We start from the raw sequence: 22,804 nt of genomic DNA, 5'->3' as shown, positions 1-22,804 counted from the left end.
AATTACATCCCCCTTTCTGTTGGTTATATAGGAAATGGTCCACAATTCCGCCACTAGAGGGCACAGGAGGACAGAATGGATCCCTGGTGGTCCAAGAGTTTGAAGTCACTGCTTTTGAAGTTTGCATGGAATCTATTAGTATTGACATGCTTAAATCGTAAGTAAAGGTTTCTAAGCAAAGCAACCATCTTAAGAAATGTAACTAATATCTTTGAATATGAGCTAAATATCAGTTCTAGATGTCTGACTCCTGACGCACTGTGGGCCTCAAAATACTTTGGATTTGTTATTGAAGATATCAAACACACCAGCCCATTATCTGTTCACATGATCTCTTCGACATCTATATTACAATTTTTTTTGACATTTTCCAGAATATTGTATATGTTAGACTGACCGCATGTCGAAGCAGTGCAGGCGATTGTTTAAGTGCTTCATAGAGTACATTTGGAAGCCATTGAAGATACTCTCTGTTACTCGGGTCAATTCAGAATGTAAAAGCACCACACGCTTATCAACTGAAGCGCAGACATTAATACCACACACACACGCACGCACGCACGCACGCACGCACGCACGCACGCACGCACGCACGCACGCACGCACGCACGCACACACACACACACACACACACACACACACACACACACACACACACACACACACACACACACACACACACACACACACACACACACACACACACACACACACACACACACACACACAGTTTCCTCAGGAAAAAGCATAATTGTCAGCTACAATACAACCAGTCAGGAAACCGGGTGAGCACAGTGCTCTCCTGAGCAACAGTGGAGATACACACACAGTGGATGACATTCCACTGAGACACTGCACACGGTAAGAGGAATTAAGAATTTATCTTAATAAGGTGCACCTCTGATTGCTGTGCCTCTTGCCATCCTTTCTCTAAATCTTTAAAGCCAATACAATAATGCATATAGCTTTGCATTACCGTTGTGATGGTGTGTTCTGGTTTGCTCTAAAATATTGTCTCTGAGAGTTCATGAGATATCAAAACGTTTGATTGAGAAGGATACCCTGCTGTAGTCTGTCTGTCATAACTATTATATTGTATCTTCAGGAAGTCCTTTAGATTTATAGCTCATAAAGTCTACCTTGTTACAAGGAAATAAAAAATGAAGTGTTTGCCACTGTGGATTGTTTTGCTGGTCTTCAGAAACTGGTAGATGTTTGTTTACAATCATCTATGGTCTATGCTATAAGTACTTGAAAATAACAAGGTAATACTTTGTACTAGGATTTGGTACATACAGGGTCATAATTAACTATTTCAATGTAGGCCTTTTCAGACACTGACAAGGTTTCCAAGGAACAAAAAGGGAAAAACAAGTTTTATAATCAATATGATATATTTCTAGACAGGGCTAGCAATTCAATTATTTTCATACACCTTTAATGTTTCCATTTACCAGGACTTTAAGAACAACTAGTTACTATGTTTATTTCTAGAGATTAACTACTGTGTTCCACTTTATAATAAGTGTGGCTATAATACCTATACCTGTGCATTATACAGTAGTGTATGAGGACACATTGTTACATAGTAGTTTACAGTAGTTAGTGTAATTACATACAGCAAACTAGTGTCCCAGGCAGCCAAGCACTAAAACCACTTGACCCAATCAATTCTTTCACTGTGAATTTAGGGAGGAATTTTAAGTGATTTCATCGAGACCGATGTTATATCAAGTTGTTTAAATACTTAAGTGCTTTAGTGAAACAAAATAATGTAGCCAGCCGCAGATAGACACCGCTTTTTATTTCCTGAGTTAAACAGAGGGACTTTACATCAAATCTCCTCATAGAGTGGATATTAATTTATGTGCAACATAATTTCCTCACCAATATTTTATTTAAATAATTAAAATAAGACAACTAGACTTAGCTTTTAAGTATTACCTACTAAAGAATTTCAAAGTAAAACTGATCAAATGGATTTGAACACACTTGTGTGAAACCCCATGCCATAATCTTCCCCCGGGGTAACTGGCACCCCCGGGGTGGGCCAGTTACCCATACACATGTTCTACTGTCGGTAACTTGAGAACGCTGCTGGGTAATCGTCTGTGTTTGTATTTAATCGCTGAGTAGAGCTTATACAGAATAGTCTCATTGCAACAGTTCTTATGCTATTAGAATATTCTGTAGGTCCTCAATTACAACGTTACTCTCTCATTCATTCTGGCTTTAGCTGGCATGTTCTGTTCAACCTTTTCCAGCCCACACTCATATTGAGCTCTTGGTATTGCTAGCCTAACTATGATCTGTTCTAACTAAGTGGCCTTGTGTCCTTGCAGTATTTGATCCCTGAGCACAAGCATCATGCCCATCCTTAAAAACCTTCCAGGGAGGACCAGGAGTAATCATGGGAACAGTGAACTCATCCTGCCCAGGTTAAACTTGGACCTGAGTCCCTTCGAGGAGGTAAACCTGGAGGAGGAGAGGAATGAGGGTGACCCCCCCATTTTGGTGGGCCGTGGAGCAAAATCCCACCAGTGCAGGTTGTCGCGAGATGAGGAAGAGGAGGAGAATGAGGTGAACATGGAGAAGCACAGCACTGGGGCCCTTAAAGGAGGAAGACCCCTGAGGGGGACTCTGGAGCGACTGTGCGGCTCTTCCCCCCTGAAGACCCTGGGGAAGTTGAGTAAGGGGCTGCGTATGTCGGGGTGCAGCGTGTGGGGGACCAGCCCGTCCCTGCGAAGCCCCACGGACCCCCACTCGCCCCCGCCAGAGAAAGAGAAGAGGAAGGGCATCCGCAGGAGCTCAGAGGAGATCATGACCCTGCTACGGTAAGTGGGATGGAGGGTATTGATCTAGGATCAGATGCCTTTTAGATCATAATGAATAAGATTGCATGGACAGGGAGAACCATTTCCACTCTAAGACGCTTTATAAATACAGGTCCAGAGCCACAGATGAACATAAATGTAATGTCTCTCTATATATACAGTGCCAATAGAAAGTCTACACCCCCTTTAACTTTTTTTCACATTCTGCTGCCTTAAAATGTAATCTTAAAAGGGATTCAATTAATTTGTTTCTACAGATCTACACAACCTAGTCGACATTTTCACAGTGAAAGAAAGTACATTTTTCTAAATGATTATTATTATTATTATTTTTACATAGATGTCTTGACACCCCAGAGTTAATACTTGGTGGAAGCACCTTTTGGTAGCCATTACAGCTGTGAATCATTTGGAATAAGATTCTACCAATTTTGCACTCTCTTATGTCAGCATATATCAATTGTTTTTTTTCTCCCAAAATTGCTCAAGCTCATTTAGTTTGGTTGGAAATGATTGATGAACAGCAATATTGAAATGTTGTCTCTGATTTTCAGGCAATTTTAAGTCCAGATTGTGATTAAACCACTCAGGAACACTCAACACCTCTTGGAAAGCTATTCTGGTGTGTTTCGGCATAAATATTTGTGCATTTGTCTCTCTGAAAAATAAAACCCTATCCTAGGGTTAGGTTTTCAGAAGACTGAGGCGGGTTTTTTTCTAACTTGGGCTTTGCTCCTTTCATATTTATTTTGATCCAGACAAACTCCCCAGTCTCTGCCGATGACAATAGATACATTTTAGATACAATTTTAAGGCCACAAAATGTGAAAAAAAGTCGAAGGGGGTGTAGACTTTCTGTAGGCACTGTAATATGATTAAGTTAGACACTATTTTGTAGCACTGTGATAGCTGTAACAAAATGACGGAAATGCTCACAGCATATAGCATAATCATTTCCTAATTGGTTATGGAATGTAAAAATTCACCATGTTTATGTGTGGAGCTCCCTTTGTTTGCTAATGCTATCTTGTGTACCTAAGCATTGAGTGAATGGCACTACGTATAACCGGGACATTGTTTTCACTTTGACTGTTGCAGCCAGGGAAAGGCAGCCATCAAAAATTCCAATCTGGATTGCTTAGAGCAGGGATGGGCAACTTTGATGTGGGTTGGGGCCACAAAAAATCAGAACTCATCATGATGGGCCGCAGTTTCTAACAGGTCTGTGTACCCACATCCATACCCACATCCATACCCACATCCAACCCACATCCATACCCACATCCATACCCACATCCATACCCACATCCATACCCACATCAAACCCACAATTGACTATCAGTGACTGACATAGAGAAACTGCTGATGCACAACCACATTTTGAAATGGCACCTTGTGTGTTCTACTATTCTAACTATTCTACTATTCTTAGTTGAGACCCTGATTGAGTTCCTGGGAAATTTGGAAATTTAACTGAGGACCTTCAAAAGGGGGGCTGTGGCCCCCAGTTGCCCATCCCTGGCTTTGAGCTACAAGCACCTCTCAAGCATTTAAATAACTGCTTATTTATAGCATATGGTAGTCTGGATATGGTAGTCACCTGTTAGCATTGACCCTTACAGTATTTGATAACACGTATGTATCCCGTTCCATTTATATTTGAGATGGAACCTTAATTCCCACACAATATCTCTGACTCTGGGAATCCACACATAGCTCTTCTCTCTCTTCAATGCCATACTGTGAGGTTGACAGCGTAACAAGCCATAATATAGTTCCTATTCTCTCCTGATGGTTCTCTTCTGCTTCTAGATTTGCAGGGCGGCGGAAGCAGACACAGCGTAGAGAGAGCCTGCCCTGCGGAGACCTGGGCATTGACAGCGAGGATGAGTCTCGCCGCCGGCCTTCCTTCCTCAGGATGGTCAATCTTAGCAAACTGAAGAGGGACTCCCTGTCGGACCACAACTCCCAGGAGGCCGAGAAGGAGCTGGAGGAGGAAGAGCCAGTGGTCAAACCTAGGGAACCACTCTCAGGTATACAAGGCGCTCCAAAACAAACCAATCAAGTGGGGAGATATGGTATGTGTTCTGCTGGTCCAGCCAATCACAGGGCACATAATCTGAAACCTCTGAATCATGTAAGGATCAATGCAGGTTACCTCTGTCTGTGGCATGTCAGTCAGCGTTGTACGTTTCAGTGTTCACATTACGAGTCCAAACTCACTTGAGTCTATTAAGTCGGAAATTCAGGAACTTCTTGGTCAGGTCCTGCAGTACTTCCTCCACCAATTCCACGCTGGTCTCTGATGAGCTGTGAGCGGTCCCCAGATCCCCTCAGTCATCGGGTTCAATCAGCACCAAACTATGCAGGAAATGACTGCACTTCCTCCTACTGCTGATCCCTTCAGATAAAGCTTAATCCAGAGCTACTGTTCACAGAGCTCCGTAGAGAGCAAAGCAGACAAGGGACAGTCAAAGGACAGTGTGGTATATAGCATGCCCAGAAAACAAATTGCAGACCTCCACAAGTCTGGGTCATCCTTGGGAGCAATTTCCAAATGCACATTCATCTGTACAATCAATAGTGCGCAAGTAAAAACACCATGGGACCACGCAACCGCCATACCGCTCAGGAAGGAGAAGCATTCTGTCTCCTATAAATGAACGTACTTTGGTGCGAAAAGTGCAAACCAATCCCAGAACATCAGCAAAGGACCCTGTGAAGATGCTGGTGGAAACGGGTACAAAAGTATCTATATCCACAGTAAAAACGAGTCCTATATTGACATAACCTGAAAGGCTGATCAGCAAGGAAGAAGCCACTGCTCCAAAACCACCATAAAAAAGGCAGACTACGGTTTGCAACTGCACATGGGGACAAAGATCATACCTTCCGAGAAATGTCCTCTGGTCTGATGAAACAAAAATAGAACTGTTTGGCAAAAATGACCATCGATTTGTTTGGAGTAAAAAGGGGGAGGCTAGCAACCTGAAGAACACCATCCCAACCGTGAAGCACGGGGGTGGCAGCAACATGTTGTGAGGGTGCTTTGCTGCAGGAGGGAGGGAGTGGTGCACTTCACAAAATAGATTACATTTTGAGGAAGTAAAATGATGTGGATATATTGAAGCAACATCTCAAGACATCAGTCAGGAAGTGAAATCTTGGTCGCAAATGGGTCTTCCAAATGGACAATGACCCCAAGCATACTTCCAATGTTGTGGCAAAATTGCTTAATGACAACAAAGTCAAGGTATTGGACTGGCCATCACAAAGCCCTGACCTCAATCCTATAGAACATTTGTGGGCAGAACTGAAAAAGTGTGTGCATACAAACCTGACTCAGTTACACCAGCTCTGTCAGGTGGAATGGGCCAAAATTCACCCAACTTATTGTGGGAAACTTGTGGAAGGCAACCTGAAACGTTAGACCCAAGTTAAACAATTTAAAGGCAATGCTATCAAATACTAATTGAGTGTATGTAAACTTCTGACCCACTGGGAATGTGATGAAAGAAATGAAAGCTGAAATAAATAATTATCTTGTAACGACGTTCGTCTGTTATAAGAAGATAGTCAGACCGAAATGCAGCGTGTAGGTTACTCATGAATGAAAACGGTACATGAAATAACTGAAATACGAAAACAACAAACGAAACGTAAAACTAATTACAGCCTATCTGGTGACTACTACACAGAGACAGGTACAAACACCCACAAAATCCAAAGCGAACTCAGGCTACCTAAATACGGTTCCCAATCAGAGACAACGAAAAGCACCTGACTCCAATTGAGAATCGCCTCAGGCATCCAAGCCTATACAACACTCCTAATTAGCCGCAATCCCAAATACTACAAACCCCAATACGAATAACAACATATAACACCCTGGCCTACCCAAACATATAACAAAACACAAAATACAATGACCAAGGCGTGACATCTCTCCACTATTATTCTGACATTTCACATTCTTAAAGTAAAGTGGTGATCCTAACTGACCTAAGACAGCAAATATTTACTAGGATTAAATATCAGCAATTGTGAAAAAGGTTAAAGGTATTTGGCTAATGTGTATGTAAACTTCCAACTTTAACTGTATCAGCACCCTTCAGTATGTCAATGTTGAAAACATGTACTTTTTCTCCTCACTTACCCCACCCGTTCCTACACATATGGCAATACTCTGTACAAACCAAAAGACTAAACAGTTTGAAAGGGATTCCTCTATCTGTCCTTTCCTCTCTTCCCTCAGTGCTGGAGATCCTACAGCTGGTCAACCAGAGGGATCTCCTCCTGGCCGACACACACATCCAGGAGCTGGAGCACGAGTGCGAGCTACTGGCTTTCCTGCCACATCCCTCCACGCCTCCATCCACACCCCCTGGAGTGACCCCTCCTGGGTCCTTCGACAACCCCTCCAGTCCCAACGCTTCACGGGACGCCAGCAGGCGCAAGGCCAAGGATGTGGAGCTGCTGTATGAGGCCCTGCAGAAGGAGATGTGGGACGTGGTGAGGGAGTCCCTCCGCCAGCCAACGGCCGGGCCTAACCTGGGACTGGTGGTGCTGGTCATTCAGCAGGAGGAGCAGGCTGACATTTCCCAGGCCCAGAGAGAAGAGACCCAGACCCAGCCCTTAAGGGAGTGCCTCCAGCCCCATCATAGCCAGAGGCCCCGTCAGCTCAAGCTGAAATGGCGGCAGGCGGTGGCGGAGGCGGCAGACTGGAGTCTGCCGCAGCAGGTGGACACTCAGGCGGGGCAACTGGCCTCATACCTGGAGAGGTTAAGGGGACGCATGGTGGACGACCTGGACGCGGCACGGCGGAACGTGGTGTCGGTCTACCCGGAGGAGTTCCAGGCCTTCCAGGTGTATGTACAGAGCTACCACCGGGCGGTGGCCAGACGCCTGAAAATCATTACCAGCTCCCAGCTTCAGATCACTGACGTCTACTCTATGCTGGACTGGTTCTACAACATCTACAACAGGTCAGTGTCACAAGTCATAACATAACAACATTAAATGTATTCACTCTTCGAAAATAAGGTACTACCTAGAACCATAAAGGGTTACTTAATTGTCCCCTTAGGAAAACCCTATGAAAATGGTTGTGTTTGAGCATATCAATTTTGTCAAGTCGCCTTTCAAAGTGTGTTACATTATGTGGATAAACATTTTCAGACTTGTGCCTACATGTCGACTGCATGAACTGCATGAACTGCATGAACTGCATGAACTGCATGAACTGCATGAACTGCATGATCCACGTGATCAAAGGTTATGATGTTTTGACTATAGTCAACTGAAAGTTCCGGCCGTTTCTCTTCATCAACTTCATCCTGCCGCTATTGTCAACCAATCATTAGGGTGTTTTTGTTTGACCCGCGTGAAAGTCCATTGGTATACATTGGATATATACAAATTAGTGATATATATTTTTTCGCATCAAGTTTTTATTATTTCTATTCATGTATTTAAAAACTCCCACCCCCCCATCCGGCAATCTGATAGCATATGTAAAATCAATCATGAGATAAACAAAAATAAATGAATACAAATACATGAAATAGTAGAATAATGAATGAATAATACTCAATAATACATCACATTACATACATCAAAAATAGTTACAAATCATAGAAACTCATTCATGGATGTACAGGTACTTTGGACAATAGTTCAGAAATGAATGTGGTATTTGAGACCTCTCTCTCATCAATTGATTGTACAATGTACACAGATATGATTTCAGTTTGTGATTGTGTGATCTGGGGGTTAGAAACATGCTTATTTTGATGTTATAAAGAAACATTTTCACAAACAATGGCAACTACGTTGACACTGCCATGTTCATCTAAGCCTTTCTGTAGGAAAACCACAACAGTGTCTGACATTTTCGGCTGTTTCAGATGCACCTCCCCTGACTGCTCTTGTCGACATTCGTCTACAGTCGGCTACGTTAGCCTTACAACTCAAACGCGCCCATTATCCATTTTTGGTTCCAGTGGAACCCTTTCATTAATACAATGTTATACGTTCTTAGTAGAACCTGTTTCACCACCAAAGGGTTCACCTATGGGGACAAAAATATATAATTTTTAAATAAGAGTGTAAGATAAGAACATCAAGGAAGTCCATTGTATGTATGTATGAATATTAACATAGATCTTTACAGGTATTAGTTCAGATCTGAAATGTGAGACTTGACTGGATAGTGACACATAGTATCTCTTCCTCACTCTCCCTCTCGTCTTTTTTAAGGGATGTCCTGGGCACCGTTGGCATGAAAACCCCAATTAACTACTCCCGACTGGAACCCCTACTGCACCAAGACACAGTGGACCAACTGGAACAGGACTGCCTGAACACTGTCAGGGTAAAATCACATTGCTTTTAAAGTGCAATTCAACCTCATATTCATTATCTCCAGCACCATACTAGTGTCTACATGTGTGAAAATGGCGCATTTATATGATCTGTGGTTAAAAAGACAAGGTCATAAAAAATGCTTCTCTTTTACATCACAGGGATAGGATTAAAAGTAAGAAAAACTGTTAGCTTTTCAAAACCTGTTTCTCGTCACTTTACCTTGCATTCATGTACATATCTACCTCAAATACCTCATACCCCTGCACATTGATCTGGTACTGGTACTCCCTGTATATAGCTCCACATTGATCTGGTACTGGTACTCCCTGTATATAGCTCCACATTGATCTGGTACTGGTACTCCCTGTATATAGCTCCATATTGATCTGGTACTGGTACTCCCTGTATATAGCTCCACATTGATCTGGTACTGGTACTCCCTGTATATAGCTCCACATTGATCTGGTACTGGTACTCCCTGTATATAGCTCCACATTGATCTGGTACTGGTACTCCCTGTATATAGCTCCATATTGATCTGGTACTGGTACTCCCTGTATATAGCTCCACATTGATCTGGTACTGGTACTCCCTGTATATAGCTCCACATTGATCTGGTACTGGTACTCCCTGTATATAGCTCCACATTGATCTGGTACTGGTACTCCCTGTATATAGCTCCACATTGATCTGGTACTGGTACTCCCTGTATATAGCTCCACATTGATCTGGTACTGGTACTCCCTGTATATAGCTCCACATTGATCTGGTACTGGTACTCCCTGTATATAGCTCCACATTGATCTGGTACTGGTACTCCCTGTATATAGCTCCATTCTTGTGCATTTTATTCCTCTTGTGCTACTATTTTTCTTTTTATTATACATTTTAACTCTGCCTTGTTGGGAAGGGCTCGTAAGCAAGCATTTCAAGTCTACACCCGTTGTACTTGGCCCGTGTGACAAATAACATTTTATTTCATTTTATTTGGAGGGTATTTTCTTGCTCCCCAAGACACCGCAAATCACATACAGTAGTGTTTGAAAAGCATTGTTTTAACTTTCGATGATATCATCAGGTAGAACCTTTTAACTTTATATATCTTTCTACAAAACATAGAAATGTGGCATTTTCACATCTGTAGAGACTGCTTTTGTGATGGCGATAATGAAAATTAGGTTGAAAAGTGGGGGAATTGTCCATTAATACTGAACACTGTCGGGGGGGGGGGGGGGTAGGCAATGGACTTTATGGTCGTGTGTGTTCTGTTTATCGCAGGAGAAGGTGTCCACAGAGCTCAATCAGGTTCTGGATGAGGAGGAGAGGCGGTGGGCCCAAACGCTGCACATAGAGGAGTACCAGTCCAGTCTGGCCCGCTCTGTCATTCAGGTCTGTCACACTATCACTCAGAGACACTACTGCACAGTAGATCTGTAGGTCACCATTGGACATTGTGGTAAACAACTCAAAGACATTTGTAAGTCTTCCATTAATATTGGAGTGACCTATTTTGGGTGGTTGGATTTTGAAGTTCCTGCTCTGATCAGTATCTATGTGTGGTTGTTACAGAGACTAAAGGTAGACCTGGACAGATCCACAGCTGTAAGCCCGTTTCTGGGGGCCAGGGTGGCCCGCTGCAATCTCAATGGACTGTCTGACTTCCTATATAGGTGAGGAGAAGATGTGTTTATAAAGACATGGACATTGAGTTCAATCAATATATGGATTTAATTTCATCATGTTACTATGTCCAGTTTCCAGAGAAAGGTGGAGATGTTCCATGAGACCCAGGCTGAGTTTGGGGACCGGGGCGATGGATATGTCTCCAGGACCATCTCTCTGGTCAACTGCTGCCCGCCTCTCAGGTAGATACCCAGACGGAGAAGTCATCTCCTGTGGCATCTGTGTTAACTGATGCTCCAATCAAATGCTTATCAAAAACATGTATTTTTCAGTTGGTGAAGTGGTAAATGGGACGAGAGCGTCTCCAGTTAGCTAGCTAACATTGCTTACAATTAGTTGGCAATCTTGTTAAAGTTGACAAGTAAAATTGTATTTGTCACATGCTCCAAATACAACAAGTGCAGACTTTACCGTGAAAAGCTTACTTATGAGCCCTTTCCCAACAATGTAGTTAAAAAGTAAGACAATTAGCAAATAGATAAAAAGGAAAATATTAACACAATAAAATAACAATAACGAGGCTATATACAGGCTATATACAAGGAGTAGTGGTACCAGTGTCAGTATACTGGGTTACGAGGTAGTTGGGGTGATTGATTGAGGTAATATATACATGTAGGTTTTGTTAGGTGATTGATTGATTGAAATACAAAAGGTCTGGGTAGTTAGTTGATTAACTGTATAGCAGTCTTATGGATTTGGGGTAGAAGCTGTTAAGCAGTCTTTTGGTCCCAGACTTGACTTTCCGGTACCGGAAGATTTTTAGGGCCTTCCTCTGACACCGCCTGGTATAGAGGTCCTGGATGACAGGGAACTCAGCCCCAGTGATGTCCTGCGCCATACGCACTACCCTTTGATGCGCCTTGCGGTCGGATGCCGAGCAGTTGTCATGCCAAGCGGTGATGCAGCCAGTCAAGATGCTCTCAATGGTGCAGCTGCAGAACTTTTCAAGGATCTGAGGGCCCATGCCAAATCTCTTTAGCCTCCTGAGGGGGAAGAGGCATTGTTGTGTCCTCTTCACGACTGTGTTGTGTTTGCACCATGGTATGTCCGTAGTGATGTGGACACAGAGGAACTTGGCGCTCCACCGTCATGTCGTCGGCAAACTTAATGATGGGGTAGGAGTCGTGTGCGGCCACACAGTCGTGGGTGAACAGGGAGTACAGGTGGGAGGTAAGGACGGGGGGACCCAGTGTTGAGGGTCAGATGTGTTTTTGCCTACCCTCGTCAGAAAGTCCAGTATCCAATTGCAGAGTGAGGTGATTAATCCCAGGATCCTTAATTTAGTGATGAGTTTGGAGGGCACTATGTTGTTAAGTCGCTCTGGATAAGAGCGTCTGCTAAATGACTTAAATGTAAATGTAAAATGTTGACAAAGGGACAAATAGATCACATGGTCAAATGATGTTATCCACATTATTAAGGTTGTAAATGGTTCAAACGGGTTTTCCAAGTCAGAAATACGAGTTTCAGATCATTCTTACACTACCTGAACTCACCAACAGTGTTTGCATTCCACTTTTTGTGTAGATCCTTTGTACAGCGTTGCAGGCAGTGTGACCCACAGAGCAACGAGGAGTCCACACAGAGAGCTAACTCCTCCCTGGACAGGATTGTTAACCAATCAGTGAGGGTTCTGACGGAAAGACTATTTGAGCACATCAGGGTGAGGCAATGTGCTTTTTAAATGTGTCCTCCATTGGTAGGGCGCAGAAAATGTTTTCCTTACAATTTATTGACACAAAACATACATTTATCTTAAAATCCCTTCCCCAATACACAGCTTGCCAATTCCACACTCATATATGACTGATCAAACACAAACACACATGCTCTAACGTTTACACAGATGTGCATTTTGCAATAGGAGCATAATGTTCATCACTTCATGTGGGTCAAAGCTGTGTATTTCTGTTCCAGCCGTTCTTTGACAAGCTGGTGAAAAGGAAGTGGCTAAACAACACTGAGGCCTTTGAAGCCATCGAAGCAAGCGTCAAACAACACTTCAAGAAGTTCAGAAGAATGGACTGCCCACCTTATCAGGTCTCCACCAATGACCACATACCTAACACATGATAACATGTTGCACATAATACATGCAATAAATATTTGCCATTTCTATCCCAATATATTTAGTTTATCAACAGTTACAGTGCCTTTGGAAAGTAATCAGACCCTTTGACTTTTTCCACATTTTGTTAGGTTACAGCCTTATTCTAAAATTGATTCAATAGTTTTTTCCCCCCTCGTCAACCTACACACAATACCCCATAATGACAAAGCAAAAACAGGTTTTTAGACATTTTTGCTAATTTATTGCAAATGAAAAACGTATAACACATTTACATAAATATTCAGAACCTTTACTCAGTACTATGTTGAAGCAACTCTGGCGGCGATAACAGCCCCGAGTGTTCTTGGGTATGACGCATCAAGCTTGGCACACCAGTATTTAGGGAGGCAGGGTAGCGCTGAAAAACATCCCCACAGCATAATTATGCCACCACCATTATTCACAGTAGGGATGGTGCCAGGTTTCCTCCAGATATGATGCTTGGCATTCAGGCCAAGAGTTCAATCTTGGCTTCATCAGACCAGAGAATATGGTTTCTCATGGTCTGCGGGTCTTTTGGTGCCTTTTGTCAAACTCCAAGCGGGCTGTCATGTGCCTTTTACTGAGGAGTGGCATCCATTTGGCCACTCTACCATAAAGGCCTGATTGGTGGAGTGCTGCAGAGATGGTTGTCCTTCTGGAAGGTTCTCCCATCTCCACAGAGGAACTCTAGAGCTCTGTCAGAGTGACCATCCGGTTCTTGGTCACCTCTCTGACCATGGCCATTCTCCCCCTATTGCTCAGTTTGGCAGCGCGGCCAGCTCTAGGAAGAGTCTTGGTGGTTCTACTTCTTCCATTTTAGAATGATTGAGGCTTGGGGACCTTCAATGCTGCAGAAATGTTTTGGTACCCTTCCCCAGATCTGTGCCTCGACACAATCCTGACTCGGTGCTCTACGGGTAATTCCTTCGATCTCATGGATTGGTTTTTGCTCTGACATGCAATGTCAACTGTGTAACCTTATATAGACAGGCGTGTGACTTTCCTAATCATGTCCAATCAATTGAATTTACCACAGGTGAACTCCAATCAAGTTGTAGAAACATCTCAAGGATGATCAATGGGAACAGGATGCATCTGAGCTCAATTTCTAGACTCATAGCAAAGGGTCTGAGTACTTATGTAAATATGTTTTTTCGGTTCCAAAATGTCTAAAAAACCGGTTTTCTCTTTGCCATTATGGGGCATTGTGTGTAGATTGCTGAGGATTCTTTATTCATTTTTTCATCCATTGTAGAATAAGGCTGTAACGTAACGAAATGTAGAAAAAGTCAAAGGGTCTGAATACTTTCTGAAGGCACTGTATGTTATGATTGAGGGACTGAATGGTTGAGTGGTTGACTGTTTGATTGACAGATACTGGTGGGGGAGATACACAGGCGGGTTTTGGTGGAGTATTTGCGTGCGATCATGCGAGGAAGGGTCATCTGCACATCATCGAAGATGAGGAAGAGGATGGCATTCCGACTGCAGGACGAGGCCAAGCAGCTCAAAGGGCTCTTTAAAGACCTGGTCAGTCATCCATCAGTCATTAAAACTTGTTTTTCAACCATTCCACAAATGTCTTGTTAAAAAAACTATAGTTTTGTCAAGTTGGTTAGGACATCTACTTTTTGCATGACACAAGTAATTTTCCCAACAATTGTTTACAGACATATTATTTCACTTATAATTCACTGTATCACAAATACAGTGGGTCAGATGTTTACAAACATTAAGTTGACTGTGCCTTTAAACAGCTTGGAAAATTCCAGAAAATTATGTCATGGTTTTAGAAGCTTCTGATAGGCTAATTGACATAATTTGAGTCAATTGGAGGTGTACCTGTAGATGTATTTCATGTCCTTCCTTCAAACTCAGTGCCTCTTTGCTTGACATCATGGGAAAATCAAAAGAAATCAGCCAAGACCTCAATAAAAAAAATTGTAGACCTCCACACGTTTGGTTCATCCTTGGGAGCAATTTCCAAACGCCTGAAGGGAGCACGTTCATCTGTACAAACGATAGTACGGAAGTATAAACCACATGTGACCGTCGTACCGCTGAGGAAGGAGACACGTTCTGTCTCCTAGAGATGAATGTACTTTGGTGCGAAAAGTGCAAATCAATCCCAGAACAACAGCAAAGGACCTTGTGAAGATGCGGGACTAAACAGGTACAAAAGTATCTATATCCACAGTAAAACGAGTCCTATATCGACATAACCTGAAAGGCTGCTCAGCAGCATGTCCTCTGGTCTGATGAAACAAAAATAGAACTGTTTGACTATAATGACCATTGTTATATTTGGAGGAAAAAGGGGGAGGCTTGCAAGTCGAAGAATACCATCCCAACCGTGAAGCACGGGGGTGGCAGCATCATGTTGTGGTGGTGCTTGCTGCAAGATGGAGGGAGTGGTGCACTTCACAAAATAAATGGCATCATGAGGAAGTAAAATGATATGGATATATTGATCTCAAGACATCAGTCAGGAAGTTAAAGCTTGGTCGTAAATGGGTCTTCCAAATGGACAATGACATCTCAAGACATCAGTCAGGAAGTTAAAGCTTGGTCGTAAATGGGTCTTCCAAATGGACAATGACCCCAAGCATACTTCCAAAGTTGTGGCAAAATTGCTTAAGGACAACAAAGTCAAGGTATTGGAGTGGCCATCACAAAGCCCTGACCTCAATCCCATAGCAAATTTGTGGGCAGCACTGAAAAAGCATGTGCGTGCAAGAAGGCCTACATACTCATCCAGTTACACCCGCTCTGTCAGGAGGAATTGGCCAAATTCACCCAACTTATTGTGGGAAGCTTGTGGAAGGCTGCCCAAAACGTTTGACCCAAGTTAAACAATTTAATGGTAATGCTACCAAATACTAATTGAGTGTATGTAAACTTCTGACCCTCTGGGAATGTGATTAAATAAACAAAAGCTGAAATAAATCATTCTCTCTTCTATTATATTGACATTTCACATTCTTAAAATAAAGTGGTGATCCCAACTGACCTAAGACAGGGAATTTTTACTAGGATTAAATGTCAGGAATTGTGAAAAACTGAGTTTAAATGTATTTAGCTAACGTGTATGTAAACTTCCGACTTCAACTGTATCTGAACTCGATAAGATGATTTAGTTTAACACTCCCAACAACTGTTTTGTAACCCCAATTAACTGCTTATGGTCCAAGATAGCACCTTTTATTCTAAGAATGTGGGACTACAAATCCTGATAGATGATGTTGGTATTAATGTCTATGGTACGTCCACACAGAGCTTTTGTTTCAGAAAATGATGGATTGCACCTATCTGTTGATGGCTGATGGACAATGAGATGATTGACCTTTGTACTTATGCAACTCGTCCATATCAATTGTTTTACAAATGTTTATAATGACTTATCTTACATAATATTTCCTCTTTCAGGAGTCAGGATCCTCTTGGCTGGACAGTGTCCTCACTCACCTGGCTGACATCATTCTCCTGGAGGACACTCCGTCCATTCAGATGGAGGTTGCTGTTCTGGTGAAAGAGTTTCCAGACATACGGTAAGGGTTTTCATCATTTTGGGGAATACAGTATTGCGCAATGTTTTGAAAGTCCAGAGTTGGAAAACAATGAACAAATTTGGCAAATGTCGTTCATTGGTCACCTTTTCCTATATACGCTACGCCACAGTACCCAGAACCTACATGCCACGGTGCAGTTTCACAAAGTGCTATTTTTGACATCTGGACAAAGGTAGCGAAATTTAAGTCCACGTATAGACTTTCTGTTGACACGATAGGTCAAAACAAGGGAAAAAGCATGGGAACATACCATTATTAACCCTTTTCACTCCTGCCTGTATACAAGTTGAAAATGGCAAATTTGGGCACTGATAAACGACTAAATTGGAACGCAGTGTCTGTAAAATAACAAGCTATACATGACGTCAGAGGTCTGGCTCTGAGTTCTTATGGCTGCAATCCCGTTAACGGGATGATATGACAACAGCCAGTGAATGTGCAGGGCGCCAAATTCAAAACAACAGAAATCTCATAATTAAAATTCCTCAAACATACATGTATTTTATACCGTTTTAAAAGTAAGCTTTTTGTTAATCCCACCACAGTGTCCGATTTCAAATATGCTTTACAGCAAAAGCACCGCGAACAAATATGTTAGTTCACCACCAAGCCACAGAATAAACACAGCCATTTTTCCAGCCAAAGGTAGGAGTCACAAAAAGCACAAATAGAGATAAAATGTATCACTAACCTTTGATGATCTTCATCAGATGACACTCACAGGACTTCATGTTACACAATGCATGTATGTTTTGTTTGATAAAGTTAATATTTATATAAAAAAAATATTGAGTTTACATTGGCGCATTACGTTCACTAGTTTCAAAAACATCCAATGATTTTGCATAGCCACATCGATTCAACAGCAATACTCATCATAAATGTAGATGATAATACAAGTTACACATGGAATTATAGATATACCTCACCTTAATGCAACTGCTGTGTCAGATTTTTAAAAACTTGACGGAAAAAGCATACCATGCAATAATCTGAGACTGCGCTCAGAAATATAATACAATTAGCCGCCATTTTGGTCAACAGAAACCAGAAATGACATGCTAAATATTCCCTTACCTTTGATGATCTTCATCAGAATGCACTCCCAGGAATCCCAGGTCCACAATAAATGCTTGATTTGTTCGATAATGTCCATTATTTATGTCCAATTAGCTACTTTTGTTAGCGCGTTTGGTACATCTATCCAAACACTCGTGCATTTCTTCGGACAAAAACTTCAAAAAGTTATATTACAGGTCGAAGAAACATTTCAAACGAAGTACAGAATCAATCATTAGGATGTTTTTATCATAAATATTCAATAAAGTTCCAACCGGAGAATTCCTTTGTGTCTTGAGGAGGAATGGAATGCAAGTCGATTTCATGTGGAATGCGTGTGACCAGGAAATGACTCTCTGCCAGTAAGCTGACTCATTCAGCTCTTATTCAGTCCCACAACACAGTAGAATCCTCATTCAAGTTTCTAAAGACGGTTGACATCTAGTGGAAGCCATAGGAAGTGCAACTTCATTCATATCCCAATGTGAATTCAATTGGGCCCGGATTGAAAATCCACCAACCTCACTTACTGTTTGGATTTCTTCTCAGGTTTTTGCCTGCCATTAGAGTTCTGTTTTACTCACAGACATCATTCAAACAGTTTTAGAAAACTCAGAGTGTTTTCTATCCAATACTAATAATACCATGCATATATGAGCAACTGAGACTGAGGAGCAGGCCGTTTACTCTGGGCACCTCTGGGCACTTTTCATCCAAGCTACTCAATAGTGCCACTGCAGCCATGCAAAGTTTTAACAACGCTGTATGGGTTTTGACTGATAGCCGTTCTGAACATGATCACCTTGCGCGACAAGAAGTTGCCCCCATCCCTCCCACTAATTGGGCAACTTTTGCAAATGTTTTGTTGTCTGAGTGAGGGAAATGCTGTAAATTAAGAGGACTATAATAAATACCGCTTTGATTTCATACAAGCAAGCCAAACACCCATGAGTCCAAATGTGCACTTCACATTTATATATCATAAAACTCATGTCATATACAGCGTCAATGTTTATGATCATTATGTTTGATGTACAGTTACAAGATGACATGGCTTCATACCCTGGTTTGTTCTGAACAGAATGAATACATATGTTTGTCTATTGTGAAGAAAATTATCACAGAATAAGCACTAACATGATCTGATTCCCTGAATTGCATTGTGAAAGCCTAACGCTGTAATATTGTATTTTATAACCTAGCTAGTCATGTTGGCAATAGAACAAGCTTAAAAATGATGCCCACCTGGCCCAGATAGCAATTTATAATGGATTGTTCTTGGATTGCATAAACAACAACTGTAATTGTGTGAGTGCTGGGATGCAGGGTTGTGTTCCAAACAAAAAACCTCTAAGTGTGCTTTCTGTAGTTCCTCAACTGCATAGCTAGGAGAGCTGAAAAAACACCTTATAGTTGAAGACTCTACTTTGAGTCATGAAAGTGCATTAAAATGACCTAGGAACTGTGAAAACTTTGGAGAGGTGTGTGGCCACTCTCACTCAAACCCTTGTAATTCGTTTTGGCTTATGTTGCACCTACCCCACATTTTCCAGGAATACTCCTATCATATTACTGAATGTATCCAGAGTATTGTCAGATTTCGTTATCAACAAATGCGACGAAAGTACAGTAAATGTAAAATGCACATAACATCATTGGATTCAGTATTGTGTCAGGTGAACTGTTGCGTCCTCACGTTTGTCCTAATAATTTCCCCATCATTTCCAAACGGTTTTCTACCATGGTTTCATATGTAGTCTGTAAGAAACATTTCAATTTAGTCCATATAGGTTGAGTGTACTTTATTCTTGGAGAGGACCAAGGGGCTGTTTTGAGTGGCAGAGGCTGGAGGGCCCCACAAGGTCCCAGGCCCCTCGTTGTTCGTGTGTTTTGTGGGGTCAGCTAAGGGCTGGCTAGCTGGCATCGTACCCAATGTGTGACGCATGACCTGTGGCCAGGCAGACAGGAAGCTGCTGCAGAGTACTTCCTGTTCCTGCCACCCTGTGAGAGACAGTCTGGTGCCACGCTCTGGAATCAAAGGAGGGAGCTGGAGCAGGTCAAGGCAACCTGGACACATGTTAACTCACTCAGGCACAAGGAGTCTCTGCAAGCATCACTCTTTTGTTTTGTTACTAGCCGCCTGTATTTTCATAGATCAAAGTCTGCCGTCTACCACTGGGACTCCCCCAAATGTCTATTTGGAGTGAAATATAATTGAAAAAAATGATCAATAGATCAACTGAACATAATAAGTCATGGCCCTTTGCTCTACAACATGATTGAATCATGAAGCTACCTGAAACCACCGAAACACACTAACATCGGTCTCCATCTTCCCTATCTTTCTTTTCTCTTCCTCCCTTCATCCTACCGCAGGAAGAAGCACATCTCCACCCTGCTAAATGTGCGGGGGATGATACGTCAGGCAGAGCGCCAAGAGATCTTGAACGTGGTCCGAGACTTTGAGAGCAGCAATAGCTCTACCCTGCCATGCAGGGATCACGCCCTCTTCTCGGACATCCCTGTCACCTCTGAGGTACACTGCATCAACCTGGGCCTCATCCGTGTTGCCATGACCGTCGCCAACTGGTTCTCAGAGGCCCGGCTTCGACGACACCGTAAGAGAAGCCCCAGGAACAGAACCACGCTGCCACCGGAACAACTGAAAGAGGACAAGGATATGGATTATGATTGACTTCAAGGAAATTGTATGGAGTTGATGCACATCAAGTGTTTGGTAGAACAGAGGCTCGCTCACCTGTAATTCTGTATCCATGTGTGCATCTCTATGACTACTTAATACTCATGGAGCTTTAAGATTGAATTGTTTGGATTTCTGCTTTAAAAAATAGAGGTAGAGGTTTGTTGATGACGACACTTCAAAGAGTACTCAATCTTAAATTCTGTCATATTACTGTATGTGCTGCGACTACTACAATGGGGCAGAATCACAAACTACTGTGAAACTTACTACTACTGATAAGAAATGCAAAGTCCCCATAGAAACATGAAATTAAATGTTTTTAATTCATCTGTAAATGATCTTCCCACTCATTTACAGACATTTGAATGGATAGCGATAAGAAGAACTTGACATCAGGTACCACAGATACAAGCCCATCTACTGTACTTCAAGCTCATGTTTAGAATCATTTTGTAAACCTCATTGGGTAACACTTTACATTAAGGTGTAAGTGTATACATTTATAAGTAGTTAATAAACTGCTTAAAGATAGCTTACATGACTGCACAATTTTAGCCAATGTGTTATAACTGTTTAACTAACCACTAATTGTTTATAAAATACTTATAAACCTTTAGTAAATAATTTTAAGTACACCTTAATGTAAAGTGTTACCGATTTAAATAAATTCTCTGGTACTTTAGAATACCTTTTAGCCAGTAGTTCTGAAAGGACAACTCATGAGCCAAAAGTGGTCCCCAGAAATTACACACTGTCACATACAGTATGTGCAGATATGTGCACTACGTCATTTCTCTCGCTCTCTCGCTCTCTCTCTCGCTCTCTCTCTCGCTCTCTCTCTCTCTCTCTCTCTCTCTCTCTCTCTCTCTCTCTCTCTCTCTCTCTCTCTCTCTCTCTCTCTCTCTCTCTCTCTCTCTCTCTCTCTCTCTCTGTCTCTCTCTGTCTCTCTGTCTCTCTCTCTCTCTCTCACTCTCTCTCTCTCGCTCTCTCTCTCGCTCTCAAGATGTCACTCAAGCTCATTTGTCTAGAACTCAAATTGTTAGGGGCTAGCTCATGTAGGGAAAATGGCACAGCAGTCCCTTTCAAAGTAGCGATGTCATCATAGCCGCGGGAAGTAGGGGTGCTGAGGGTGCTGCAGCACTAGGGTTTAATATTTTCCCGGTATTTTACAAACGTGCCATCTCAAGAATAAATCATTATTCTCCCGGGTAACCTGGTATTTCCTGCCAAAACAGTATGTGTAATTCAAAAGCATTATAAAACATATACAGTTCCTTCGGAAAGTATTCAGACGCCTTGCCTTTTCCCACATTTTGTTACGTTACAGCCTTATTCTAAAACTGATATAATAAAACAATTTCCTGAGCAATAACACAATACCCCCATAATGACAAAGTTAAAAAAACAGGTTTTTAGAATTTACATAAGTATTCAGACCCTATTGCTATGAAATCGAAATTGAGCTCAGGTACATCCTGTTTCCATTGATCATCCTCGACATGTTTCTACAACTTGATTGGCGTCCACCTGTGACACATTAAATTATTGCACATGATTTGGAAAGTAACACGCCTGTCTATATAAGGTCCCACAGTTGAAAGTGGATGTCACAGTAAAAATCAAGCCATGAGGTCGAAGGAATTGTCCGTAGAGCTCCGAGGCACAGATCTGGGGAAGGGTACCAAAACATTTCTGCAGCATTGAAGGTCCCCAAGAACACAGTGGCCTCCATCCTTCTTAAATGAAGTCTGGACCCACCAAGACTCTTCCTCAACTGAGCAATCGGGGGAGAAGGGCCTTGGTCAGGGAGGTATAGGATTAGCCCCCTTTTTCAATTTTTGCCTAAAATGACATACCCAAATCTAACTGCCTGTAGCTCAGGCCCTGAAGGAAGGATATGCATATTATTGGTACCATTTGAAAGGAAACACTTTGAGGTTTATGGAAATGTAAAAGGAATGTAGTAGAATATAACACAATAGATCTGGTGAAAGATAATTCAAAGAAAAAAACAACCGTTCGTGTGTATTTTTTTGTACCATCATTTGAAATGCAAAAGAAAGGCCATAATGTGTTATTCCAGCCCAGGTGCAATTTAGACAATATGGCCACTAGATGGCATCAGTGTATGTGCAATGTTTTAGACTGACCCAATGAACCATTGCATTTATGTTCAAAATTTTGCATCAAGGCGCCCAAATGTGCCTAATTTGTTTATATGTCTATGTCCTGGGAAATGTTAATCGCATTAGCCTATGTTAGCTCAACCGTCCCGTGGAAGGGACACCGATCCTAAAGAAGTTCTAGTAGGTGTCTTGGATACTGCACAAATTTTATCTGGTCTTTACCACATTTGATTACTTTACAGCCTTATTCTAAAATTGATTCAAATGTTTTTTCCCTCATCAATCTACACACAATTCCCCATAATGACAGAGCAAACACTGTTTTTTAGACATGTTTGCAAATATATTAAAAATACAAAAAGGAAATA

The 22,804-nt window shown here is 42.0% G+C and overlaps 1 protein-coding gene across 2 annotated transcripts; it reads left to right on the top strand.

The window, feature by feature from the left end:
* Positions 1-775: 775 nt before the first annotated feature.
* LOC123994772 (exocyst complex component 3-like protein 2) lies at positions 776-21,097 on the top strand. 2 transcript variants are annotated; one of them, XM_046297764.1, is made up of 13 exons: positions 776-861; positions 2,343-2,834; positions 4,647-4,867; positions 7,090-7,819; positions 9,093-9,207; positions 10,479-10,589; positions 10,770-10,870; positions 10,955-11,065; positions 12,414-12,549; positions 12,804-12,926; positions 14,353-14,508; positions 16,405-16,526; positions 19,983-21,097. In XM_046297764.1, the coding sequence occupies exons 2-13, from the start codon at positions 2,368-2,370 to the stop codon at positions 20,299-20,301; spliced, it is 2,712 nt and encodes a 903-aa protein (XP_046153720.1). In that variant the 5' UTR covers positions 776-861; positions 2,343-2,367; the 3' UTR covers positions 20,302-21,097. The 2 variants fall into 2 exon arrangements, with proteins under 2 accessions (XP_046153720.1, XP_046153727.1); XM_046297771.1 differs by lacking the exon at positions 776-861 and adding an exon at positions 3,933-4,055 and having other exon boundaries at positions 2,700-2,834.
* The last annotated feature ends 1,707 nt before the right edge of the window (positions 21,098-22,804 follow it).

The sequence above is a fragment of the Oncorhynchus gorbuscha genome, linkage group LG02, assembly GCF_021184085.1.
Source record: "Oncorhynchus gorbuscha isolate QuinsamMale2020 ecotype Even-year linkage group LG02, OgorEven_v1.0, whole genome shotgun sequence".
NCBI classification, from domain to species: domain Eukaryota; kingdom Metazoa; phylum Chordata; class Actinopteri; order Salmoniformes; family Salmonidae; genus Oncorhynchus; species Oncorhynchus gorbuscha.
Note: the sequence above shows the minus strand (reverse complement) of the source record. Positions and strands in the feature narration are given on the sequence as shown.